At 35.9% G+C, this 27,624-nt stretch overlaps 1 protein-coding gene and 1 non-coding gene across 10 annotated transcripts in view; both read right to left on the reverse strand.

Moving 5' to 3' along the window:
* Positions 1-211: 211 nt before the first annotated feature.
* The window catches only part of Lyrm7 (LYR motif containing 7), a 41,422-nt gene continuing 14,009 nt past the window's right edge, over positions 212-27,624 (reverse strand). For 5 of the 9 annotated variants that reach the window (XM_047556420.1, XM_047556419.1, XM_047556418.1 and 2 more), the window contains 2 exons: positions 23,171-23,252; positions 212-692 (listed from right to left, as the gene is read on the reverse strand). In XM_047556420.1, the coding sequence (XP_047412376.1) occupies positions 544-692; positions 23,171-23,252 (231 nt within the window). In that variant the 3' untranslated portion in view covers positions 212-543. Of the gene's footprint in view, positions 693-9,982; positions 10,749-16,546; positions 16,627-23,170; positions 23,253-27,624 lie in introns of those variants that run through there. The other 4 variants (XM_047556423.1, XM_047556424.1, XM_047556421.1 and 1 more) reach the window with 2 other exon arrangements.
* On the reverse strand, positions 13,694-13,767 carry Trnaw-cca (transfer RNA tryptophan (anticodon CCA)). The gene has a single exon. It is a non-coding gene; the product is annotated as a tRNA-Trp (tRNA).

Below are 27,624 nucleotides of genomic sequence, written 5' to 3' on the forward strand. Positions count from 1 at the left end.
CACTCCACCACTGTGCTATACCCCCAGCCTCTGTCAGTGAGAAGTTAATTGAATTTTACAGTTATTTTCATTAGTAAAATGGGGTGTTTTTTGTTTTGTTTTGTTCCGGTACCAGGGATTGAACCCAGGGGCACTTAGCCACTAAGCCACATCCCCAGCCCCTTCTAATTTATTTTGAGACATGGTCTCACTAAGTTGCTTAGGGCCTTGCTAAGTTGCTGAGGCTGGCTTTGAACTTGTGAGTCTCCTGCCTCAGCCTCCTGAGCCACTGGGATTACAGGCATGTGCCACCACACCCAGCAAAATTGGGGTATTTTAGAAATAACAGCTCTAGACATGTTGGTTGCTAAATCTTTTCTTGAAGCGTCTTCTTTCCCAATGAGTTCTTTATGTAGGCACAGGTGTTTGAATCAGAGGTTGTTCACTTGACATAAATGAGGCCCAGGAACTTTGTTTCCTGGCAATTTGGAATTGTCATCGAGGGATTTTAACCCACATGTGACTGTTTTATTGACTTGAGGAGTTAAAACTCTGGAGCTACTGTCAGTAGCCATTTTCCTCATGTGAACTGAAAAATGGAGTGAGCAGGACTGCAGCAATAGTGAGGAAGGAATGAGCACAGACGGGGCTCAGGGCACCGCCCCTGCCCATGGCACGCCAGCCTGCTCCCGAGGCCCCGCTCAACACCAAGTCTGCAAGAAACATATTCATTATGTAAATCAAGTTCCCCTTTTCTTCTTTCTTCTCTTCCTCTTTCCTTCCTGGATCCTTCTCTCTTTCTTTAAAAAGCTAGGTAAAGTGGGTTTCTATTACTCACGATTATAACAATCCTAACGAGTGCGTCATCTGTTCCGTATATCTCATTGTACGGGAATAGGACCAGAAGACCAGGGGTGATAAATGACTTTCTCAAAGACCCCGTTTTCTTTTTTTTTTTTGCTGGCTTTTTAAAATTATTATTTAATTTTTTTTATTTTTACAGACTGCATTTTGATTCATTGTACACAAATGGGGTGCAACTTTTCATTTCTATGGTTGTACACAGTGTAGATTCACACCATTCATGTAATCATACATATACATAGGGTAATACTGTCTGTTTCAACCTACTATCTTTCCTTCCCCCAACCCCACCTGCTCCATTTTCCTCTACACCATCCAAAGTTCTTTCATTCTTCTCTCCTCCCACTCGCCAATCCCCCTTGGTATGTATTGTCATCTACTTATCAGAGAAAACATTTGGCCTTTGGTTTTTTGGGCTTGGCCTATTTCACTTAGCATGATATTTTCCATTTACCAGCAAATGCCATAATTTTATTATTCTTTATGGCTGAGTAATATTCCATCGTGTACATATACAACATTCCTTATCCATTCATCAATTAAAGGGAATCTTGGTTGGTTCCACAATCTAGCTATTGTGAATTGAGCTGCTATGAACATTGATGTGGCTGTGTCACTGTAGTATGCTGGTTTTAAGTCCTTTGGGTATAAATCAAGGAGTGGGATAGCTGGGTCAAATGGTGGGTCCATTCCAACCTTTCTGAGGAATCTCCATACTGCTTTCCAAAGTGGTTGCACCAATTTGCAATCCCACCAGTAATGTATGAGTGTGCCTTTTTCCCCACATTCTTGCCAACACTTATTATTGCTTGTGTTCTTGATAATAGCCATTCTAATTGGAGTTAGATGAAACCTTAGGGTGGTTTTAATTTGCATTTCTCTAATTACTAGAGCACTTTTTCATATATTTATTGATCACCTGTATATCTTCTTCTGTGAAGTGTCTGCCCAGTTCCTTAGCCCATTTATTGATTGGGTTCTTTGTATTTTTGGTGTAGTTTTTTAAGTTCTTTATAAATTTTGAAGATCAGTGCTCTGTCTGAAGTGTGTATGGAAAAGATTTTCTCCCACTCTGTAGGCAAAGACCCCATTTTCCATGACAGAGCTGTGACTAGAACCCAGTCTGCAGGTCCCTCTTTGGTAGACTTTTCGCCAGGTAATGTTAGAACTTCATCAAATGAGTGTACCACCCTATGTAAGAAGCTGTTTTCTAAATGGACTTACCCTTTTTGTTTTGGTTCGAATAGCTAACAGACTGTCCCTGGAGTACTTGTTACCCAGAAGAGAAACAGCAGTGTAGGCCTGCTGCTTCTCCTGCCCCAGCAATCTGAGTTAATTATGAAAAGCCTTGTTTGGTTTAGTGGGTTCTGAAAACAGCCCAGCTGTCCCTTTCAGAGGAGGCGTTCATTTCCCCAGTTCTTGGGAGTACTGGCTGCTAAAGGTTCACAGCTATGGCTCTTTCTAGGAGTTAACCCTAGTTAACAGAACTGCCTCACTGGGGTAGGCCTGCCTTCAGCGCAAGAGAACCAAGTCCCAGTCTCCTTGACTCAATTCAAAGCAATTCTGAAGGTCATTTCCGTTCCAGGCCCCTTTGTAACTGCTTTGCAGTTCAACTGCTGTCTACCCAATCTGGCCTCCTTCACTTCCTGGGGGCACTCCCTAATTTAAACCTCCCACATGCACATCTCTATCTTACTGTGTGTGTGTCTCTCTGGGAATTCTATCTAAAACAGTAGCCCTTTCACTTTTCTGTTGCCAGAATAAAAGATAAGAGGAGGGGGGAAGCACTACATAAAACACTTTGTGGTAGAAAGTTTAAGATCCATCAAAGTACCCTTCCTACACCAGGAAATCTTTTTGTTGTTGTTTTGCTTTGGTTTTGGTTTTGGTAGTGGGGATTGAACCAAAGGGCATTTAACCACTGAGCCACATCCCCAGCCCTTTTTTAATTTTTTAATTTTGAGACAGGGTCTTGCTGAATTACTTAGGACATTGCTAAGTTGCTGAGGCTGGCTTTGAACTTGTGATCCTCCTCCCTCAGCCTCCCAAATTGCTGGGATTACAGGTGTTCACCACCACGCCTGGTGAAATCTGTTTTCTCATTCCAGTTTATATTTTTTTAAATTGGTGTTATGTGTGAGTGATTTTATACCTGGTTATTTAAGAGACTAAACATACACCATATTATGTATTATGTTTTGCAAACTTCATTCTGATCAATTACTTTTATATTCTTAAAACCCTGTGCCTAATCCTTATTTAGCACTAGTTACCTACAATTGCCCACCTCCTTGCTGGTCTTCCCTACTAGATTGTTTCTGTTGTTGAATTCTTAGCACCTATCCTTGAGATTGACCTTGGGCAAATATTTAGTTAATGTTGGTTAAATACAGGGAGAGATTGCATTCAATTGAAATGAGGAAAAATACTATACCAGAAAAAAGAACTCCTAACCTGAAAGTTCGAATTATATTTAACTGAATAATATCTCAGAAGAGTAGATATTAACAGTAGATTGTCAGAAAAACATGTACAAAAACATTTTCTTCTAAAAGAATAGCATCTGAAATATTGAGTTGGACAAGATGTGGACTAAACTAATGTAGAACCCTCCCTACAACAAAATGCTACATGAGATTCAATTCTAATTTCCTCCAGAATTGATAATTTTAGAATGAGAAAAAAAATGAAAATCACTTCTTACTTTGTCTTTATGCTAAATATATTATTATCAGTAGGTATTCTGTGTAAAGTAAAAAGTTAATGGCCAATGGAGGGGTAGTGTTTATTTATTTGGTACTGGGGATAGAACCCAAGGGTGCTTTACCACTAAGTTACATCCTCAGCCCTTTTCATGTTTTTTGTTTGTTTGTTTGTTTAATGGTACCAAAAAAATCAGGGTCTCACTAAGTTGCTTAGGGCCTCACTCTGTTGCTGAGGCTGGCTTTGAACTTGTGATCCTCCTGCCTCAACCTCTCAAGTGGCTCCTTTTGTATGTTTTGAGACAGGGTCTTGTTAAGTTAACTTAGCCTGGTCTCAAACTTGCAATTCTCCTGCCCCAGCCTCCCAAGTCTCTGGGATCTCAGGCATGCATCACCATGTCCTGCTGGAAGGGCACTGTTTAAATGTAAACATTGTAAAATCAGTAAACTGATTAACAAATATATTAGAAGAGCCATGCATGATGGTGCACGCCTGTAATCCCAGTGGATTGGGAGGCTGAGGCTAGAGGATTGCGAGTTCAAAGTCAGCCTCGGCAAAAAGCAAGGTACTAAGTGAGACCCTGTCTCTAAATAAAAACACAAAATAGGGCTGGGGATGTGGCTTAGTGGTTGAGTGCCCTGAGTTCAATCCCTAGTACAAAAAAAAAAAAAAAAAAAAAAAAAGGCATATATATATATATACATATATATGCCTTCATCACCTCCCCAAATTTCATCATGCCCATATTTTTTTTTCTTTTTTTTTTTTTTTTGGTGCTGGGGATTGAACCCAGGGCCTTGTGCATGCAAGGCAAGCACTCTACCAACTGAGCCATCTCCCCAGCCCCCATGCCCATATTTTAATTCCTCCCTCCCACTCGTTTTCATGCCCATATCCTTTGGCAATCACTGATCTGCTTTGCCAGGATGGACGTTTTCATTTTCCTTAAGTAATTATCTAGGAGAAGAAAATAGATAGGCAAGTGCTGTGAGTGAACTATGCCATTAACATAGACCAAACACTTTATGTCTTTCCAATTTATTGTTATTCAATATATTCAAAAGCCTCACTAAGTTGCAATTCACCAAATACCTGTGGGTGACCTATAGTCAGAAGTTGGGCAATCAAAATTTCTTTTATTCTATTCTCATCGTAATTTCTAATATCTATAACACTCACATCACACATCCTACAAAGTTACACATTTCTGTATATCACAGATCAAGGAATGGTTAAGGTAACTTCAGGGCTATAGGATACTATGCCAAGGGCACAGGCAAAGAACATATAGGAATGCAAAGAGTCAAAGAGTCACTGGAGGTGGTTAGTAAGATTTTTAAGGAACCAAGGTCCTCAGCAAATGCTGTACTACTGAGCTACATCTCCAGCCCTATAGTCTTAGGTTTTGCATTTAAGTCAATTTTTAGTTAATTTTTGTGTCTGGTATGAGATTCTAAAGCAAAGTTCTTAGTTTTGGTTTTGAGTATACAATTTTACTCTCCTTTGTCATGACTGATTTAACTATTTATGGGTCTTCATTATTCCCCATAAAATTTTGAGTAAGTTTTAGATCAGTTCCAAAAAAAAAAAACCTGTTGAAATTTTATTTGCAATTACAATGAATTTAGAGATCAATGTGGAGAGAATGTGGGCACACAATGTTTCTCCAATTATCTCACTGAAACTCTGGCCAAAGAGTAATCAGTCACTTCCATGTTGTTAAATCCAACTGGCAATTCTCAGTCCAAATCATTCTTGACCCATTACCAGCATTTGACAAAGGTTACCTCTTTTTCAATAACACTGGGTTTCCAGTGCTCTATACCAGGGATCAGCAACCTTTTTTTTTTTTTTATGTGTAGGACAACCAAACAGCAACTTTAGACTTTGTGGACTGTGTGGTCCCTGCTGCAATTACTCAACTCTGTTGTTAGAGTGTAACAGCAGTAGTAGATGGTATGTAAATGAAGAAGCGTGTGTCCCAATAAAATTTTATATACAAAAAAGGCAACAAGTCAGATTTAGCCCTTATGGGCCATAATTTGTTGATATTTTCTCTGTATTTTCCTTGTTTCATCCTACCTTACTGGAAACCTCTCATGTTGTTGCTCCTTAACTCCTTAACCTGTTAACACACGAGTGTCCCAAGACCTAATCCCTCTTCTTTCTTCTCCATAATCAGTTTCTTTGTGATACCTTCCAATGTTATGATTTTAAGTACTTTATCTATGCTAATGACTCCAAATTTCTATCTCCAGATCAGTTACCGAACTTCAAATATTTTCTCTAATGTCCTTTTAACATTTGCACTTGGAAGTCTAGGAGCCATCTCAATGCGTGTCCCAAACTCAACTCCTGATCATTCTTCACAAATCTACTCATCTTCAACATTATATTAAGGGTTTGCTAGAGAAACAGAATAGGACATATACCTATATTTACTTATCTACATCTATAGACATGAGGAGATTCAGCATAGGAATTGGTTCATGTAGTTACAGAGGCCAAGAGGTCCTACAATCTGTCGTCTGCAAGTTGGAGAACAGGAAAGATGGTCATGTAACAGGTCTGAGTCCAAAGGCCTTAGAATAAAGGGGTTGATGGTGGTTAGTTCTGGCCTAAGTCTAATAGCCTGAGAACCAGGAGCAGCAATGTCAGAAGATGGATGTCTTTGCTCAAGCAGAGAACAAATTCATTCTTCCAACACTCTTTTGTCTATTCCAATCTTCCATAGATTGGATAATGCCAGTTCACATTGGTAAGAACAATATATATATATATATATATTTTTAAAATTTATTTCTTACTAGTAATTAGTAAATGCAGATTAATACACCATATCCATCAGTTTGATAAAAACAAGAAAAGATCTAACAATTACAGTGATGATGTAGAGAAATGGGACCTCTCATTGTTGAGTAAACTGGCACGATGACTTTAAAGAACAATTTTAAAATTTCTAGAAAAGTTGAATATGCACATATCCTATGACAAAACAGTTCAGTTTCCTGGCATATGTCCAGATAAACTTTTGCATGGGTATAAGAATTTGTGTGCTGGGGCTGGAATTGTGGCTCAGTGATAGAGTACTTGCCTGGCATGTGTGAGACCCTGGGTTCGATACTCAGCACCACATGTAAATAAATAAAATAAAAGATCCATTGACAACTAAAAAAAATTAAAAAAGAAAAAGAATTTGTGTGCTTTTTTTAAATTGGTTTGCAGTATGAAAAAACTGGAAACTATTATTATTCATCAACAGAGATATGGATAGTTTATTCTTATAATGGAATAAAATATAAAAGTGAAAGTCAACTGTTCATGGTACAATACATATGTTTCTGAAACAATATATAATAAAAGGATGCAGAATACATAAAATATAACTCTACTCATTTGCATTTTAAAACCACAATACCACTTATTGTGTTTTAATACAGAAACTTCCATATGAATGTACGTGAGTATTCTTTTAAGTTTTTGATGGATTGAACATATACATTTTAAATTTTGATGTCAACTACTCTTTCATAAAGGCTCTATAATTTACATGCCTTTGAAGAATGAGAGTGCCCATTTTCTGCACATATTTTGCGCTACAAATATTGAGCATACATTTCTTAAGTTGTAACAATTTGAAAGTGTTTCATTTTAATTTACACTTGTTAGATTCTATATATTTTTTTTTATTTTTTTTATTTTTTTTTTGTACCAGGGATTGAACCCCAGGGGATGCTTAACCACTGAGTCATATTCCCAGCCCTTTTTGTTTCATTTTGAGACAGAGTTGCTGAGGGCCTCACTAAGTTGCTAAGGCTGACTTAGACCTTGCAATCCCCCTGCCTCAGCCTCCAGCACTGCTGGTATTACAGGTGTGTGCCAAAATGTCTGGCAAGACAGTATTTTTTGTTTTCTATTTATTTATATAATTTTCCTGTTTCGCACTGAGTTACATTATGCTAATGGATTAACAGGGGCACCTCTTATCTTAACTACTTTTCTCATCACAGAGGAAGCTTATAATTTTCTCTACAGTCTGTAGTGGCTTCCATGGAACACACAAGTTTTACATTTTTATGCAGACATACATGTCAATCTGTTGGAATTTCAAAGGATTAAATTTTAAAGACCTGTCATTACAATTCTCATTTGTCCCAATAAGGAACATAGTATCTCTCAATTTTATGTGTTAAAGTTTTTTTTTTTTTTTTAAGTCTATTCCTAAGTATAGTTTTGTTTGCTATTTTAAACAGGATCTTTTCCATTTTATTTCTGGCTGATAAATAGTAAAGCTATATTAATTTTGATTTATCTACTTCTGCTTTAGAAACCTCTACTTAAGAACTGAAACTGCCATTTGTTTGCATTTATATTTAAATTATTTGCCTTAAAACTTAATTGCCTTGTCAATGAATATAGAAATTCCATCTATTCTTACAATTCTGTGCTTTCCAGATACTGTAATGATATTGAAAGATCCACCTACAGACAAAATGAGAACCAACTTAAGTGAAGTTTGACTCAACTCTTAATATTAATGTTCTGAATTAGATATTATGCAAACGACCTGCCATATTCTCCCTAACTTCAAATCCGGTTCTCCTGCCATTCACCTTTTCTAACTTCTACCAAAAGATTATTTTACAAAGTCCTGTTGGGCCTCTGAGCTTAGATATCTTCAATTAGAATGTATACCACCCACTATCACTAGATTTCAATAGTCGAAGTGGAAAATTAGATTTGGGCCACTCCAGTGGGAACATGAGAAAGTTTAAAAACAACAACAACAAAAAACTAAATAAAAAAGATCTAGTTAAATGTTGGCACTGTATAAAAGAGAAGTTAGGTGCCTAGATAATCATTCTCAAAGTTTTTACAAATTGTTTACAAAAATAAACACTACATAGATACAGTAGTTTATACCCTCTAGAATCCTGACTCTCGCCCTTTATTTTACAACAGACCAATAACTCACAAATTACTTTGTAATTTAATGAAATTATTAAACAACTCATTAACATTTATCAGAAATATGCATATATTATCTAAGGAAAAGGTGTCAAATCTTTCAAAATTTTGTGAGTCAAGCCTAATATTGATTTGTTGATACACTTCACAGGAACTTTATAATCTTAAGGCATGAAAGTACAATATTCTATCTTCTATCTGTGTATTTCTTTTTTTTTTTATTATTGTATACAAATGGGATACATGTTGTTTCTCTATTTGTCCATGGAGTCAAGGCACACCATTTGTGTAATCATAAATTTACATAGGGCAATGATGTTTGATTCATTATTTTTTTTCCCTTCCCCCCACCCCTATCTGCATGTTTCTATTATTAAAAAAAAACTCTAAAAACAAGCTTCAACAAAATAAAAATGATTATCAATCTCTACTACTATTGATGACTAGTTTATAAAAAAGTCTGATGAGATATTTAAATGAAGATGAGTAAAGAATGAAATTAAAGAATTCAATTTCTTAAATTAAGTATTGAGCTTCCAAACAGGTTTAATGATACTGAAAAATTATAGAATATATTATATATAATATATATATTTATATATACATAGCAAAAGTTAAAACATAGAAGATAAAAAATTATGTAGTAAATCTCTTGCCGTGTATAATTCATTTCACAGATTACTAATTGATCTCCTCAAAAGTATTAGGAAGCACTGGGTGTGGTGGTGTGCACTGGTATTCCAATGGCTTGGGAGGCTGAGGCAGGAGGATTGCGAGCTCAAAGCCAGCCTTAGCAACTTAGCAAGGCCCTAAGCAACTTAGCAAGACTCTGTCTCTAAATAAAATATAAAAAGGGCTGGGGATGTGGCTCAGTGATTAAGTGTCCTTGGGTTCAATCCCTGGCACCAAAAAAGTATTATGATATATAAAGAGTAGTCTCCGGTTTAATGTTGAATATACTATGTCTAAATAATTTTGATAATTTTTTGATTTCTTAAAATTTAACTTATTTTCCAATTTGACATTTTATATCCTGTATAGATATACCAATGTTTTATCAACAAATGAAGCCTGCATTGAGAATCTTGTAAAAATTTAAACCCTGTATCATCAAATGGAAGAAAATTGGAGAGAATACACTATTATGATAAAGATACACAGATAAATGAGAAACAAGAAGAATGTTAAATGCAATTTTGTAGCTCCTAGCATTAGATGGTAGAATGCCAAGGCTTTTGTGATTCTTCAATCTCATCCCAAGGACAGGACATGTGAAAGAAGAAAAGCATTTGAATTTTATTGACTAAAACAAAGTGAATGCAGCCATCTGTTACATTTTCACAGTAAAGTCTAACTATGGTTTAAATACAGCTAACTCTCCCTAGGCCATATACAGTTTGATCGTGGGTTACCATTTCCTTAAAACAATTAGGGTTTCTTTATTCCATAGTGACCCTAGGTGATTTTGACATTTTACTTATCTGTCTTCAGAAGACTGATTAAAAATGTCTTTATAAGGACACAGAGAACCTCTCTATGTCTAAAAAGAAACTATGTAATTATTTATTAGCTACAGAAATAATTCCAGTGTTCAGGAAGCAAAGACTACCTTCTGTGGACAGTTAGCATATACTGTGACTTTTTGGTCAATTTAATTATTTCAGGACTAAACATCAATTTAGTTTAATAATTTACATTTAATAATTGCATTTCCCATGGGAGGAAAACTTACAACTTGTCAAAGTATGGTATTCTCAAATAACTTTGGTAAGAGCAGAAAAATTATAAGGTGTAAGAGAAGTGAATATGATATACTTCCCTAAGCTTTACTTTATAAAGTTTGATTTTCAATGAAAACAAATTGTTTTCTCTAATGTCCTTTAAAAATACTTAACTATAGGGCTGAGGATATAGCTCAGTGGCAGAGCAATTATCCAGCATGTACAAGGCCATGGGTATAATCCCCAGCATCACATAAAACAGAAACAAAACTATGTTCTGTAGTTCTTAGCAATGTCCTTTTAATGTAAAGTTAAATTATGATAATACTCTTAAATTCATTCATTTTCAATATGCCAGTTCAGAGAAAAATACTTCTAGGACTTTTGCCAGTTACACATCTTATAGTTAAAATGCACAAAGTCTTGTTTTATCCTAGAAAATTCACTGCTTCTGAGTTGGTGCATCACAATATGGTACATTTTCTAGAAGAAGATCTTTCCTAGGAATCAATTCTAAAAGAAAAACAGAGAATAATTAAAATGTTTAAAATTAGAATTACGATTATCTAATCATTATATTAGAATTAAATGTAAGTATAGTCATTTCCCCCTAAAATTTATAAAAGTAAAATACTTAAGTTTTAAGATAAATCTTACAGGGGCCGGGCGTGGTGGTACAAGCTTGTAATCCTAGCAGCTCAGAAGGCTGAAGCAGGAGGATCTCCAGTTAAAAGCCAGCCTCAGAAACTTAGCAAGGCCCTAAGCAACTTAGTGAGACCCTATTTCAACATAAAATATAAAAAAGGGCTGGAGATGTGGCTCAGCGGTTAAGGACCCTTGGATTAGAACCCCCATACCAATAAATAAACAAATAAATAAATCTTCCAGGAATATTTTATTTCAGTTGACATTTATGGTGGAATTTTTTTATTCTAACTGGAGATATTTAATAGAATTCTCATTTCAGATTATATAAAAACATATAGGAAGTCAGGTGGGGTGGCATATGCCTGTAAACCCAGCTATTCAGAAAGGATCACAGGTTTGGGTCGGAGGATCACAAGTGTGAGGACAGCTTGAACAACTTATTGAGATCTTGCCTCAAAATAAAAAATAAAAAGAATTGGAGGGGCTGGGGCTGTGGTTCAGTGGTAGAGCACTTGCCCAGCATGTGTGTGAAGCACTGGGTTTGATCTTCAGCACCACATATAAATGAATAAACAAAATAAAGGCACTGTGTCCATCTACAACTAAAAAAAAAAAAGAAAGAAAAAAAAAAAGAAAAAAAGAATTGGAGATGCAGCTCAGTGGTAGAGAACCCTGGATTTAATCCCCAGTACTAGAAAATAAATATGTACGGAATCAATTTAATCAGCTGGGCATGGCAGTATATATGCCTGTAATCCTGCTACTCAAGAGGCTGAGGCAGGAGGATCACAAGTTCAAGACCAACCTCAGCAATTTAGTGAAGCCCTAAGCAACTTATTGAGACTCTGTTTCAAAATAAAAAATAAATAGGGCCAGGGATATGCTCAATGGTTAAGTATCTACCTGGTATCAAAAAAAAAAAAAAAAAAAAAAAAAAAAGGAGGAGGAGGAGGAGAAGATTAAAAGAAAACTAAATAAATGAGCAGAATTCAGCTAAAACACATTGGCTATCTAATTACCAATTATATGACCTGCTATAGAAAAAGCAAAATCATTTTCTTAGTTTAGAGATTCCAAATTTATAGAGTAATGTCTTCTTTTTTTTTCCCTGGTTCTGGGGAGTGAACCCAGGGTCTTACACATGCTAAGCATGTGCTCTACCACTGAGCTACACTCCAGCCTTTAGAACAATGGTTCTTAACTGAGGAAGTTTTGAGCTGTCATACTGACTGATGGATGCTATTGGAATTTATTGGGCAGGAGCCAGGGATGCTAAATCTGCAATACGTGGGACAGTCTGGCACAGTAAACTGTCATGTCAAAAATATCCCCATTGAGAAACATCGCTAAACAACAAAAAACTACATCTTACTGGAGTCAAGATAAGTTCTTAAGACAAAAAATTTTGAAGAGATACATGATTTCTTCCCCCGACCCCTTTCTTTTTTACCTCCAGAAGAGCTGAACCCAGATGAGCTGTCATGGTAAAAAAATGTTCACATAATGTTCTATGAAACAACTGGCCAGTACTCTTCAAAACATTGTGGTTGTGAAAAACAAAATACTGAGGAATTGTTCCAGATGAAGGAAGACTAAAGTGACATGATGACTAAATGCAATATATGATCCTCAACTGGATCCTGGACCACAGGGAAAAAATTTTCCCTTCTGCTAAAAAGGGCTTTGTGGGATAGGGATGTGGCTCAGTGGTAGAGTGCTGGCCTAGCACGCTTGTGGCCCTGGGCATATTGATCCCAGCATCACAAAAAAATAAATTGATAAAATAAAACAAAAAGGGCATTGTTAAGACAAATGAAAAAATTTGAGTGACAATGTTGCATCAATGTTAATAACTTGTTTTTTTTGATAGAAAAAAAACAAACCCTAGTTTTGATAATTATACTGTGGTTACATTGAGAAGATCCTTGTGAATTTAGGAAATACGCATTGAAGTATTTTAAAGAAGTTTACCTTACAGTTTTTCTACAGCAGATCTAAACCCAAAAGGGCTATCATGATTTTAAAATGCTTATTTGGGGGCTGGAGTACAGGTCAGTGCTATAGTGTTTGCCTGGCATGCACAAAGCCCTGGGTCAATCCCCAGTGCATACACACACACACACACACACACACACACACACACCTCATTTCAAGGTAAAGGGACATTATGTCTGTAACTTACTCTCAAAGTCTGAAATAAAAAATAAGGGATGGTGACAAAGTAAATGTGGTAAATTGTTAGTATTGATGGAAGCTAGGCAAAGGGAATTCTTGTACCCTTCAAATTTCCTTACACTTTCTTTGTAAATCAGAATTATTTCCAAAATAGAGTTAAAAAAATACATCAGGGTCTGAGGTTGTAGCTCAGTGGCAGAGCACTTGCCTAGCATGTGTGAGGCACTGGGTTCGATCCTTAGCACCACATAAAAATAAACAAATAAAGGCATTCTGTCCATCTATAACTACATAAAAATTTTTTAAAAAATATATCAGTAGGGTTGGGATGGTGGCTCAGTGGTAGAGCGCTTGCCTAGCATGTGTGAGGCACTGGGTTCGATTCTCAGCACCGCAGGTAAATAAATGAATAAAATAAAGGTCTATCAACATCTAAAAACATTTTTTAAAAAAATCAGTAAAACAAACTCGATCCAGAAGAAAACCTGAAATTTTTACTTAATTAAAAAAAGAACTAGTTTGGCTAAAGATAATGCTCTTATTAGCCAGATGGTAAATCTGGCTTACTGAAATGAAAACTAGTTAAAGAGGTATGTATTATTTAACCATTGTTTATATCTCACCTTTTTTTCTTTTTGTGGTGCTGGGGATTGAACCCAGGGCCTTGTGCATTGGAGGCAAGCACTCTACCAACTGAGCTATACCCCCAGCCTATATCTCACTTTTTAAAAAAAAAAATTTTTTTTAGTTTTAGATGGACACAATACCTTTATTTATTTATTTATTTTTATGGTGCTGAGGATTGAACCCAGAGCCTCACATGTACTAGGCAAACACTCGACCACTGAGCCACAACCCCAGGCCTATATCTCACTTTTTAATCAGATCACTGGGGGTTTCACAAAGAGCAAATTATAGTTTAGGTTTAATTTATTTACAATGTAATAATTTGTTTCACTTATCAAACATACATGTGCCTATTTTATGCTAGAGATTGCATCAAGAAATGAAGATATGAAAGTGAATATAAAATAGTCTCTAGTTCCCAAGGAGTTCAAAATCTAATGGAAGAGACAAACAACAAATTAACATATGATGGGATGCTTTGCAAAAGTGGTACAATATTTTTATGTGAGAATAGAAGAATAAATGGCTAAACCTACCTGTATTATCTTAGAATTATGCTTAGCTCTGACCAAAAGTTCAACACTCAATATATAAGGGACTTTTTTTTTTTTTTTTTGGTGGGGGAGGATATGTATCTCCAGTCCTTTTCTTTTTGTGGGGGGTGGGGTACCAGGGATTAAACTCAGGGGCACTCAACCACTGAGCCACATCCCCAGACCTTTTTGTATTTTATTTAGAGACAGGGTCTCACTGAGTTGCTTAGCACCTTGCTGTTGCCGAGGCTGGCTCTGAACTTGAGATCCTCCTGTCTCAGTCTCCCAAGCTTCTGGGATTATAGGCGTGAGCCACCTGGTCTAGCCCCAGTCTTTTTTGTTTTTAAAATTTTTAAATTTTGAGACAAAGTCTTGCTAAATTGCAGAGGCTGACTTCCTCTTTGTTATCCTCTTGCTTCATACTGGGATTATAGGTATGCACCATTGTACCCAACTAAATAAGAAATTTAATTTTCTCACATTATCAAGAAATACAGAGTAAGGCAGTCCTGGACAAGTGCAAGTCCTTACTACCACTAGGAACCCAGGCTCTTTTTCTCTTCCTGTTCCCTTCATGTGTGCTTCTGCCTTCATCGCTGCTATCATACCACATCTGCACTCCACGCAGGAAGAAAAGAGAAAAAGAAAGGGAAAAAGCAGGGTGCCAATTCAGCCCATTCCTTTTTAATGGAAAAGTAACAGCTCTCTTGGAAGTAATACTCAGTTGCTTACAAAGGCCAGAAAAATGTCACACGGTTTAGGAATTAACTTTTACATTTTGCTTGGTGCACCCCTTTGGCTACACAGCATACATGTATGCCTTTCTTCCCACTTACAGAATACTTCCATTTATGACCTGTTCCCTAAGATCTCATCCAGATTCAAACCAAGGATCTCTGGTTGATGCACCAGCCTTTCCATTAGGTCAAGATGTTGCTCACATGGTGAATACCTACTCTAACGAGACTTCAGTGAAAACTAGAGTTAGAGCTGGGGATGTAGCTCAGTAGTACAGCACTCGCCTAGCATGCAAGAGGCCCTGAATTCACTCCCAAGCTCTGCAAAAACAAAAAATAAAAATAAGTGAAGACTGAAACATGGAATTAGAAATACATGGCAGGGGGCTAGGGTTGTAGCTCAGTGGCAAAGTGCTTGCCTAGCATGTGTGAGGCACTGGATTCAATCCTTAGCAACGCATAAAAATAAATAAATAAATAAATAAATAAATATCCATGTACAACTATAAAAAAATTTAAAAAAATAAGTGAGGTTTAAAAAAGAAAGAAAGAAATATATGGCAGTCACTGGTTTGCAGAAAATCCTAAATTTTGAAGGACAAGAAGAGCAAGGGCACCTTGTTTGGGAGAAGGAATTTTCATAGTTAGCCAACCTGGCAGTACTTAATTCTATTTTCTGGGAGATTCAAGGACCCTCTCTGGGACTTCAAAGCTTCTGATTCTGTCCTCTGGGCCACTCTCCCAGAGGGAAGATATTGGAAAAGATGCTCTTCTTTTGGGCTCTGAAAGCTCACACAGTCTACTTTCTGTTAATATGAGTTCAGGGGACCAGGACGGCCTTACGAGTTAAAGAAAGCTAGCCCCAGCCTGGAGTTTCTTGGCAACACAATCCACCCCAACACTTGCTAAACTTCAAATCTGTTTCTGGTTATTTCCATGTGCAAGTAACCACAGACAAATATCTTGATAGTTTTTAAGTGTGAAGATTGACATTTTTGCATATCTGTAATCCCAGCAGCTCAGGAGACTGAGGCAGGAGGATCATGAGTTCAAAGCCAGCCTCAGCAACTTATTGAGGCCCTAAGCAGCTCAGTGAGATCCTGTCTCTAATAAAATATTAAAAAGGGATTGGGGATATAGCCCAGTGGTTAAGCACCCCTAAGCTCAATCCCTGGTACTAAAAAAAAAAAAAAAAAAAAAAAAGTCATTCTTTAGTAATGGCTCTGTGTTCTGCCTAACCCCCTAACCCTTACCTTAACCCTTACTTCTTAGAGCAATGAAAAACAATAAGCTCCAGTGAGAAAATGCATCACACTCCCAATCTCTGTCTAGCAGAATGAGAAAGTCTCAGGGACACTGATTTTATTTCACATTATAGTTGAGAAGCCTCTTGCTTGTATTTGTTTTAGTTTTAGAGGATGGGATCAATCGGTATTTTCAACTCTGCAAGACTCTGAATTACAGGACTCTCAATCAATTAGGTTTCAGGCTGCAAAGAATACCTCTTAACTAAGTAATAGTTCAATTCATCTTGCTTTGCAGATGAACTAATAAATCTGGGCTTCTTTTCTTTTTCAGTACCTTGTCGAAAGCAGGAAGAACTAGCAAGCATGCACTGACATTCTGGCAATTTCTCTTAGCTGTAGCCACTGGTAGTACTTGATCTGTATCCTAAGAAATAGAAAGAGGCACTGACCTTATGTTTTACCACTATATGGGTCACAAGCTTGAAGTCAATAGTGGTCAGGTCCATGAAAATCATATTCCCTTCTACCTTTACTTCCCATTCATTTAATTTCACATTTTAGGTTATGTAATTTTCAGTATCTCACTTCTTGAGAAAACTTGTATTGGTCTTAAACAAAAGAGGACTAGGGATGATTAAGCAGAAAAAAAAATCGTTATTAATAAATAGGTTTTTCATCTATTCATGGAATTGCTGTGAGGGCTAAAGAACCTGACAGGCTTGAGACTAAATTTTCAGAACAAGAGCAAAACCACACCCCAGAACTGGCCTAATGATACAACTGCTACTCCCATGGAGCAGTAGAAGAAACTGCCACAATTTTTATCCTCATGAAACACAATGTGCTACTTCAGATGCCAGAAACAACTTTCCTACATCTCCCCTGCCACCAAACCCATGCCACTTTCCAGTGAGGACCATATCCTGCAACCATTGATGCTAATCCTGCCAGTAAAATAGATTCTGTGCCAAGCCTTTGTCCATTTCTTTTGTTTGGCAGTGCTGGGAACTGAACCAAGGGCCTCAGGCATATGAGGCAAGACTTCTATCTCTGAACTGTACTGCCAGCCCCTTGACTTCAATTTTTTTTTTTTTTTTTTATTTTATGTGGTGCTGAGGATTAAACCCAGTGCCTAACATATGCTGGGCAAGTGCTCTACCACTAAGCCACAACTCCAACCCTCAAGTTCATTTCTGAATTTGGGTAAGTGTGTACTATCTGTATCAAATGTTGTGTCAGAAATGCAAAGGAAACCGAGGAACTGAATTTTCTTTATTCTACTGTGGGGATCTAGAACTCATGCAAATGAGAATTCCTGAAACAAAGTTAAGACGTTCAGAGAATGGTAAATAACTAGAAAGCTTCTCAACTACCCACTACTTATCCCTTCACCCAGTTCACCTTATTGTGTGATAAGGATAATCCACAATTAAATTTTTCTGTATTCATTAACTGCTAACACTTTAATTAGGTCAAACACACCACAGGAGTATTTACACAGTATATACTATTTTTCTATAATTTTATTTTATTTGATTGTAAAATATCTGATTTTGCTCTTTATATTAGATACCAAGTACTACAGCAACATGAAACTATTGAAACTACTTGATCTTTGATAAGGAACTGCACTGAGATCAAGGTTTATTTCATGTACTTTAGGACCCTAAAAGCCTTATCTACTCTGGTCATATTATATGCATAATTTACAAAGTATTTCTTTTGAAATAAAAAGCCTTTAGCTCAATTATAGACCAAAATCAAAATTTAGGGCAAGAGTTTTTAAAAAGTCTATTATGAGTAGCATAGTTTATAAGAGTATGGCAATCAGAGAGACACTCTGGATATCAATAATTTATAAGATATTAAAATATTTAACTCTGAAGTTATAGAAATGTTGCTAAATATATCTGGAACATAAATATAAATGATAAGTTGAACTTAGAGAACTTCAGAACACTAAGTGTTTTCTTCCAAGAATCTATCCTTGAGTCATTGCATTTGGGTTCTGCTATGTGTCTCAACAATAACCTCTGCCTCTCTTATGCCCCTGATAGGACTCAGGGAACATTTCAGTGCATTCTACACAAATTCTAGTGCCTAGCACAAAGAGGATTCAATACGTGTTTATTGAATCACATTTACTTGTCTTTAAATACAAACCCTAAGACAGTTGTAGACAATAAATGAATATGTAAACAAATGTAAATAAATGAAAAGGCGGAAGTTTAAAAACACATGGGAGAAACAGATTTCTAGTGCTTTTTTTTTTTTCAGTACTGGGTATTTATCCCAGGAGCACTCTACCACTGAGCCACTTCCCCGGCCCATTTTACTCATTTTTTTATTTTGAGACAATGTCTTACTAAGTTGCTTAAGGCCTAGCTAAGTTGCTGAGTCTGGCTTTAAACTTGCTTTCCTCCTGCCTCAGCCTCCTGAGTCACTGGGATTACAGGCATGGGCCACTGGGCCTGGTTTCTAGTGCATTCTAAAACAACGTATCACACCAATTTTAGAAGCACATTCCCATTTTGTTTGTCTAACATATATGCCACAGAGGAAGTTAAAAAGTATGGATGATGCTATTCAAAAACTATATACTATTAATAAATAGTTACAAGAAGTACTGAGTTTTCTTGATGCCATTTTTATTCATAAATTGGTAGCTGTCTATAGAATGTATGATTTTTTTTTTTTTTTTTTTTTTTTTTTGGGTGCTGGGGATCGAACTCAGGGCCTTGTGCTTGCAAGGCAAGCACTCTACCAACTGAGCTATCTCCCCAGCCCCAGAATGTATGATTTTTAAAAAAATATTTTTTAGATGTTGATAGACCTTTATTTTATTCATTCATTTATATGTGGTGCTGAGAATCGAACCCAGTGCCTCACACATGCTAGGCCAGCACTCTACCACTGAGCCACAACCCCAGTCCCTAGAATGTATGATTGATAAAGGTCAATTCTAAAACCATTTGACTAATATCCATGTTAGATATGTCAATAATCGAAGAGAAAGCAAGTGTGGAACAATGAGTTACTTTAGTATTTTTCTAAGTCATAGTTAAAGGCTCTGCTAGACCCATGATGAGAAAGGTATGAATCAAAAGTTATGATTAGGGGCTGGGGTTGCAGCTCAGTGGTAGACCACTCACCTCAGCACCACCACATAAAAATAAAATAAAGGTGTTGTGTCCATCAACAACTTAAAAAAATTTTTTTTAAAAGTTATGATTAATTCAAATTCATGCAATTGAGATGATACAAAAAAATAATAAAAACTAGCCAGTACTTGGAAAGAAAAGAGGTTTCCATGATATTTTTAACAGATTTCTCTTAAATAAGAAATTGTTCCCCAAATGATTAAATTATTATGTCTGTAATCGAGAACCTTGAAGTCACAGGCCATGATAAAGGAAGTTAGTTTTTTAAAAGGAAAAAATGAGAAATTAAGGAGTTCTTGCCGAGTGAAATTCAATATTTAATTTTCAGCATAGATTTTATATGGAATGAAAGAAAAAGAGAAATAGATTTGGAATTCATGCACACTTGCAGATGCACTTTTGTTTTACTATTTTCACTTTCTATAATTTTTCACTTTGAGACATATATGTACATACACACATATAGAGACACATAATCACAACTCTCCATTTAATAAACAAGCAGAATTTTAACTCTTATTTTTACATACTAGATAGACACTAGTAAAATATTCAGAGGAATTTGCCTAACATAATTTAAGAATAGAGATTAAGGAATCAAATCTGTTCCATTTTGAACCTATAGAATGAAGTGAGGAAAAAGAGAACTATATATATCTTAATAGAAAGAAGGAGGCCATTAGTAAGGCAATATAGCAATATATACTAATAACCATGAAAGAGTTAAAATTTTCAATCCTGTGGGAAAATTATACAAAAAATCAAAAGATAAAAAAAAATTTAAACTAATATTGTTATATCTGTTAAACTAATATTGTTATATCTAGGTATCTGAAATATAGACAACAAATGTGATTAGTTGAAATAACATCAATAATTTTGGCTACCTAAAATTACTAAATAAATAACTTTTTAATTTATAAAATAAAATAATATTTAGCTATGATTGCCTGTATAAAATGTTGGGTACATTACATAGAATCTCTAAAAACATTATTAAGATTAAAACATGACTACAAATTTTAAATTTTTGGATTAACTGTTTGCTGCCCATATAAATATCTCAGACCTAATAATTTTTGATAAATCCTCATTAACTAGAAATAACTTTAAAAGCCCTTTAAGGAGCTGGGGGTGTAGTTCAGTGGTAGAGTGCTTGCCTAGCATGTGCATGGCCCTGGGTTCAATCCCCAGCCCCAGGGGCAGGGGAAGCTCTTTAAGACTTATACTACCAGATAAAAGATATGAGTCTGCAGTAATCAAGACATTATGGTATGTGATACAAGGACAGAACTACAGATTAATTGATGAGATTATAAAGTCTGGAAACAGATATGTACATATAGTTATTTGGATTTATGACAAAAGTATCCCTGTAGAACATCAGGGGAAGAGCTGCCTTCTCAATTAGTGATCTGGATCAATTAGATATTCACGTTAAAAAAAAAACATGACCCCTATCTCTCACTACAAAATCAGCTCTGTTTATATAAACAGCCAACAAGAAGGATCAAACAACAAAGCTTTTGGAAGAAAGCACAGAAGACTCTCTTCTATAACCTTGCTTGAAATAGGCAGAGATTTAACAGCCCTCAAAAATAGTAACCATAAAGAAAAAGTTGATAAGCATTAAAAATAAAGAACTTCTTATTGAAAGAAAATACTACCAAAGTGAAAAGATAAGCCACAAAGTAGAAGATTCTTGATATATGTCTGTATATATAAAGATATATGTAGATATATATTCCATGATACACACACAACCACACACATACATCAAAGGATTTGTAGTTACAACATATAAAGAATTCCTTCAAAACAATAATAAAAAGGCAGTAAATGCTTTAGAAAAACGGACAAAAGACCCAAATAGGTATTTTATAAAATAAAATATTTAAATGCCTACTAAACAACTGAAAAAGTGCCTGGACTTGATTAGTTACCAGAGGAAAGCAAATTAAAATCACAATGTGATACCACTACATATCCAGTCAAAACACCAAAATTAAAGAGACACTCAGAAAGGTGAGAATGTAAAGCAGCTGGGGCTCTTGGATGCTGCTGCTGGAAGTGTAAATTAGTCTAATCACTTTGGAAAACTGATTAACTCAATAAACACATAACCTATGATGCAGAAATTTTTCACTTATATGTACACACTAATTTAAGAGAAATGCATCATATATATATTTATATACACAATTTTTCCACCAAAATAATTATTATTCATTATAGTCTAAGTTGGGCATAGTGGTGCATACCTGTAATTCTGGCTATTCAAGAGGCTGAGGTAGAGCTGGGGAGATAGCTCAGTTGGTAGAGTGCTTGCCTTACAAGCACAAGGCCCTGGGTTCAATCCCAGCACCACCAAAAGAAAAAAAAAAAAAGCAAAGGACTGGGGATGTACTTAAGTAGTAGAATGCTTGCCTAGAATGCATGAGGCCCTGGGTTTAATTCCTAATACTGCAAAGGAAAAAACAAAACTAGATGGGATTAACTCAAACAACTATAGGAGGATACACCATTCTATGTTCAAACAATACTCAAAACAAGGTTGCTATTAAAAAAAAATGAAAATGAACCCACTAATATAATGTTGAGAGAAAAAAAAACCCAGACAAAATAGAAATCCTATATGAATCCATTTATAAAAAGTTCAAACCATTTATATATAAAGTTCAAAATCTATGGTGTTGGGTGTGTGGTTCATTCCTATAATCCCAGAGGCTTAGGAGGCTGAGACAGGAGGATCTTGAGTTCAAAGCCAGCCTCAACAACCTGGTGAAGCCCTAAGGAACTTAGTGAGACCCTGTCTCTAAATAAAATACAAAAAAAGGGCTGGAGATGTGGCTCAGTGGTTAAGTGCCCCGGGTTCAATCCCTAGTACAAAACAAACAAACAAACAAACAAACAAAAAAATACTATGGTGTTGAAAGGCAGGATAAGCGGCTACCTTTGTGGGAAGGTTACTAGAATGGGCATGAGGGCATGAAGAAATTTTTGGGATGCTGGTAATACATAGCTTGATGTGGATATTAGTTAGGTCTTTCACTTTGTAAAACTCACTGAGTTGTACAATTATATATTGTATACTTTTCTGTAGGTATCCAATAGTATATTTAAAAGCAAAATTTTTTTAATGATTTTCAATGCAACGTTTTTGTTGCTGTTATCCCCCAAAATATTTCAGGAAGTGAAAACAATACATAATGTGAAATGAGATTCTACTGGAGTCCACAAAAAGTCTCAAGGTATAATGGAGGATTCTCAACTATATTTCCATTTCCTATAATCCCAATTCTTCAGAATTAAAATAATTAATTATAGAATAAAAGGTAAAAATTAAGTTTAGTCTAGGTAAGTGATACATAATGCCAGAAAAATTAAGAACCTCAAATAAATATGATGAAAATAGTAGTAATGTCTTTGTAACTGCAGTTTTGTAAATAAAACCAGTGTTTAAGATTTAAAAATTAAAATCAAATCTGGTATAACAAAGGTTCATAATTTGGCATTTTTTAGACTACCTTATAAATGCATACAATAAATACTATGTTGCCTGGCAAAATCAAACTGTTTTACTGCTTAACATTAAAAGTGCTGTAATTAAGACTGAATCATGGTGGCTCATGCCTGTTGGCCCAGGAGGTTGAGGTAGGAGGATTATATGAGCCCAGGAATTTGAGTATAGCCTGAGCAAATAGTAAAACACTATCTTTTAAAATAAAAGCAAGCAAATAAATAAAAGTGAACTATTTAACATTTCAAAACACACTGCAGCCAGAAATCATTTTTAATTTTACTTACTCAGGGTATTGTGGTCTGTGTGAATACCTTGTATAACAGATGTTCTGAGTAACAGTTCAACATCAGAACCTATTTTCATTAGCTGTTAAGATAAACAAACAAACAATAAATCTTTTAGGAGTTTCATATGAACGTATGATTTTTGAAACCTATAGTTTTAATACAATTTCTTCTTGGATAATATTGCTTTTAACTTTTTACAACTATTTCAAGCATACAAAAAGCTCATATAGTTTTACGTTCTGTTCCAAAATAGATTTAGAGTACTTTTGGATAATAAGTATGTTTTCAAATGTGTTTAAAATGCATAATAGTTGGGCAGAGGTTTGATTTTTTTTCTTTATACAGTTGGATATTCTGAACATTAGAAAGAGTGTTGGTTTGGAGTCAGTATACCTGGAATCCAACTCTGGCTCTGTCATTAGGGAATGGCTTTGTGTTAACCAACTACTCTCTTTAGGTTTCAGACTTCATCAAATGCAAACAGTGATTCTCAAAGCTGTGGACCCGTGAGGGTCTTTGAAATTCTTTCAGGGATCTGTGAGGTCAAAATTGTTTTCATAATATTACAGCCTTCTCTATTGTTTGTGCATTGTTTGTGAACCGTAAAGCTTTATCTATGAAAAAACTTTTCTGGGGCCCAGGGATTAAACCCAGGAGGTGCTCTGCCATTGAACTACACCCCCAGTCCCTTTTCTTAAAATTTTTATTTTAAGATAGGATCTCATTAAATTGCTTAGGACCTTGACAAGTTGCTGAGGCTGGCCTCAAACTTGCAATCCTCCTGCCTCAGCCTCCCAAGTCACTGGGATTATAGGTATGAGCCTCCATACCCAGCAAAAATTCCATTTTATACTAAGAAGCTATGATTATTCAGACTTATGATATTTGATAGACATCTTGAACGTGAATGAAATGAGTATGTCACTTCAAGGAAAACAATTGATAGCATTTGCTGACAATGATGAAATTCAAGTTTTGAAGCAAAAATTAGAATTCTGGAGAACTTATATCCACTCTGGTGAGCTTGAAAACTTTGCAATACTTAAAGATTTTTCTGATGAGATGCATATTAATATTAATAGATGTAATTTTAAAATATCATACAATGGTTGGGATGTAATTTTAAAATATCATACAATGTGGTGCACACCTGTAATCCCAGAGAATTGGGAGGCTATGGCAAAAGGACTACAAGTTCAAGGCTAGCCTCAGCAACTTGGTGAGGCCTTGTCTCAAAATAAAAAAGGAGGTGGGATTTAGTTCAGTGGTTAAGCACCCCTGAGTTCAGTCCCGGGTACCTCTGACCCCACCTAAAAAAAAAATCATACAATGAACTATGTTAACATTTGGAAGATCTATATCTTTTAACAAACCTGTATTTTCCAAATCATCATTGTATAGTGTTATACAATTATAAATATAACTAATATAAAAATAATAATATAAAAAGTCTCTTTAAAGGAAAAGAGATTAAAATTCATAGGTCTAGCTGGGTACAGTGGTGCATGCCTATTTAACTCAGCGCAGCAACTTGGGAGGCTGAGGCAGGAGGATCTTAAATTTGAAGATAGCCTGGGCAATTCAGTGAGACCCTGTCTCAAAATGAAAAAAAAAAAAAGGGTTGGGGATGTAGTTCAGTGGTAGAGTGCCTGCCCCTGGGTTCAATCACTAGTACTGGGGGAAAAAATTCATTAGTCTACTAAATGAAGCTCTGAGTGAGAAAAGAACTTAGCAGGAAGAGGTTAATAGTATAAAGGCTTTGAGACACTAAAATTCTTTGTAGGTCACTGTGACTGAAGAGTAAGGGGGTAAATGGTTCAAGCTGAGATGCAAATCAGGTTCAGTCAAGATGATACACAATCCTGTAGATCATGGTAAGCACCAAAACTTTTCTTTTGTTTTTTTGTTGATGCAAAGGCCTTGGGCATGCCAGATAAGGGGTCTTCCGCTGAATTACATCCCCAGCCACTAGATTTTTTTTTTTTTTTTTTTTTTTTTTTTTTAGAGAGGATGAAGAGCCATAGGGATTGTGAATAGAAGAGTGATCAGATGTGTGTTTTCTTAAAGGGTCACTGCCTTGAGAATAGGTTATAGGGAGAGAGGACAGATGCAGGGAGGCCCAGTAAGAGGGTGATACAATGCAGGGAGAAATGATGGTGGCTTGGCTAGGCGATGATGAGAGGGATGATGAAAAGTGGCTGAATTCTGGGTCTATTTTAAAGTTTAAACCAATAGAATTTTTGACAGATTGGATGTGTGAAGGAGAGCAGTCAAGCAACAAAGTGCCACTGTTTTTGGTTTGAGAATCAGGAGGGAATTGCCATTAGCTGACAAGGAGAAGGCTGTAGGAGAGTAAAGCCTCACCTCCTGATGTCTGCGAAGGGGCCTGGCAGAATACTACGGAGACAAATGGGCCTCTTCCATTGGAGGTAATAAACAGAGTCAAGTCCTAGAGCTAAGGATGAAAGTAGGTGAGATGTGGAAGAAGGGATGTGGGGGGATCAGAGGCGATGAGCAGGAGGTAGTCCGTATAAATTCTAGAGTGCCCCCCCCACAAAAAAAATCCACTGGTCGACAGAAAACAGAGTTCCACATCCCAAATGACCTCTAAGAAATTGCCACTCATCAAGGTATAGTATCAAAGAATATTCACAATCATCTGAAAAGGCTGTTAACGTACTTCTACCCTTTCCCAACTACATATCTGTGTAAGGCTGAATTTTCTTCAACCTAAAAAAAATGTTGTATGAGAATGAATAAAAAAGATATGTCTCACTTCTACTGAGGCAGACATTAAAGAGATTTGCAAGATGTAAAATGATGCCACTCTTCTCACTAAATTTTTCTAAAAAGTTATTTTTCATAAATTATTTCCTTTTTCAAAATATTTTTAAATTTTAACTTTATTTCTTAACATGTAATGGGTTTATTATTGTTATTTCAAAATGAATCAATGTATTTTATAAGAAATTATCAGTTTAAATTTCTAAAGTTAAATTCTGTTAAAAACAGAGCTTTCTGGAGTCCTTAATTTTATTGTATTCTTTATTTTATATTTTATTAGAGCATTATAATTATACATAGTATATGGGTTCATTTTGATAAGATTATATATACAAGGAATTTGATTTCAATCCCTATTCCCCCCTTTTTCCTCCCCTCCCCCCCCATTCCCCTCCTCTATTCTACTCATTTCCTTTCACTTCTTTATTTATTAAAAAAAATTTTTTTTGGTTGTTGATGCATTTTAATTTTATATATGTGGTGCTGAAAATCGAACCCAGTGCCTCACACATGCCAGGCAAGTGCTCCACCACTGAGCCACAACCCCAGCCCTACTTCTTTATTTTTGATTGGCACTTTCTGCATATACATAAAGGTAAAATTCCCTTTGGTCCATTTATATATGTATATAACATAGTTTTGTTAAATTGTTAAATTCATTGTGTTTCTTTCCCTTTCCCTTCCTTCCTCCCTCTTCCTTCTACTCCACTGATTTTCCCTGTATCTTTATGATATCCAATTTCCTCTCCCATCGCCTTTTGCCCCTTATTTTGCTGTAGCTTCTACAAATGAGACAAACATTTGACCCTTGATTTTCCAAGTCTGGCTTATTTCACTTAGCATGGTTTTCTCCATTTCCATCCATTTACCAATAAATATCATTATTTCATTCTTCTTTTTGGCTGAGTAAAACTCCACAGAGTATATCTGCTACATTTTCTTGATCCATTCATCTACTGATGGGCATCTGGACTGAGTCCATAATTTGGCTACTGTGAATTGTGCTGCTCTACATATCGAGATGGATGTATCATTATAGTATGCGAATTTTAGTTCTTTTGGATAAATGCTGAGGAGTGCGCTAGCTGAGTCACAAGGTGGTTCCAGACTCAATTTCTTGAGCAATCACTACACTACTTTCCAAAGTCGTACTAATTTTGCAGTCCTACCAACAAGGTATAAGTGTACATTTTCCCCACACCCTCACCAGCATTTATTATTATTCATATTCTTTATAATTGCCATTCTGACTGGAGTGGGATGAAATTTTTTTTTTTTTTTTGCAGTACTGGGGATTGAACTCAGGGCCTTGTGCTTGCAAGGCAAGCACTCTACCAGCTGAGCTATCTCCCCAGCCCGAGATGAAATCTTAATGTAGTTTTGATTTGCATTTTCCTGATTGCTAAAGATGTTGAATGTATTTGTTGGCCATTTGTGTTTCTTCTTTTGAGAATTTTCTGTTTAGTTCTTTTGCCATTTATTGATTGGGTTATTTGCTTTTTTGGCAATTGAATTTTTTGAGTTCTTAATATTTTCTGGATATTAATTTCCTGTCAGAGGAGTAGCTGGCAAAGATTTTTCCTGTTATGTAGGCTCTCTCTTCATTCCTTTGCTGATTTCCTTCACTGTGCAAAACCTTTTTAATTTGATGACATCACATTTATTGA

The sequence above is a fragment of the Sciurus carolinensis genome, chromosome 6, assembly GCF_902686445.1.
Source record: "Sciurus carolinensis chromosome 6, mSciCar1.2, whole genome shotgun sequence".
Taxonomy (NCBI): domain Eukaryota; kingdom Metazoa; phylum Chordata; class Mammalia; order Rodentia; family Sciuridae; genus Sciurus; species Sciurus carolinensis.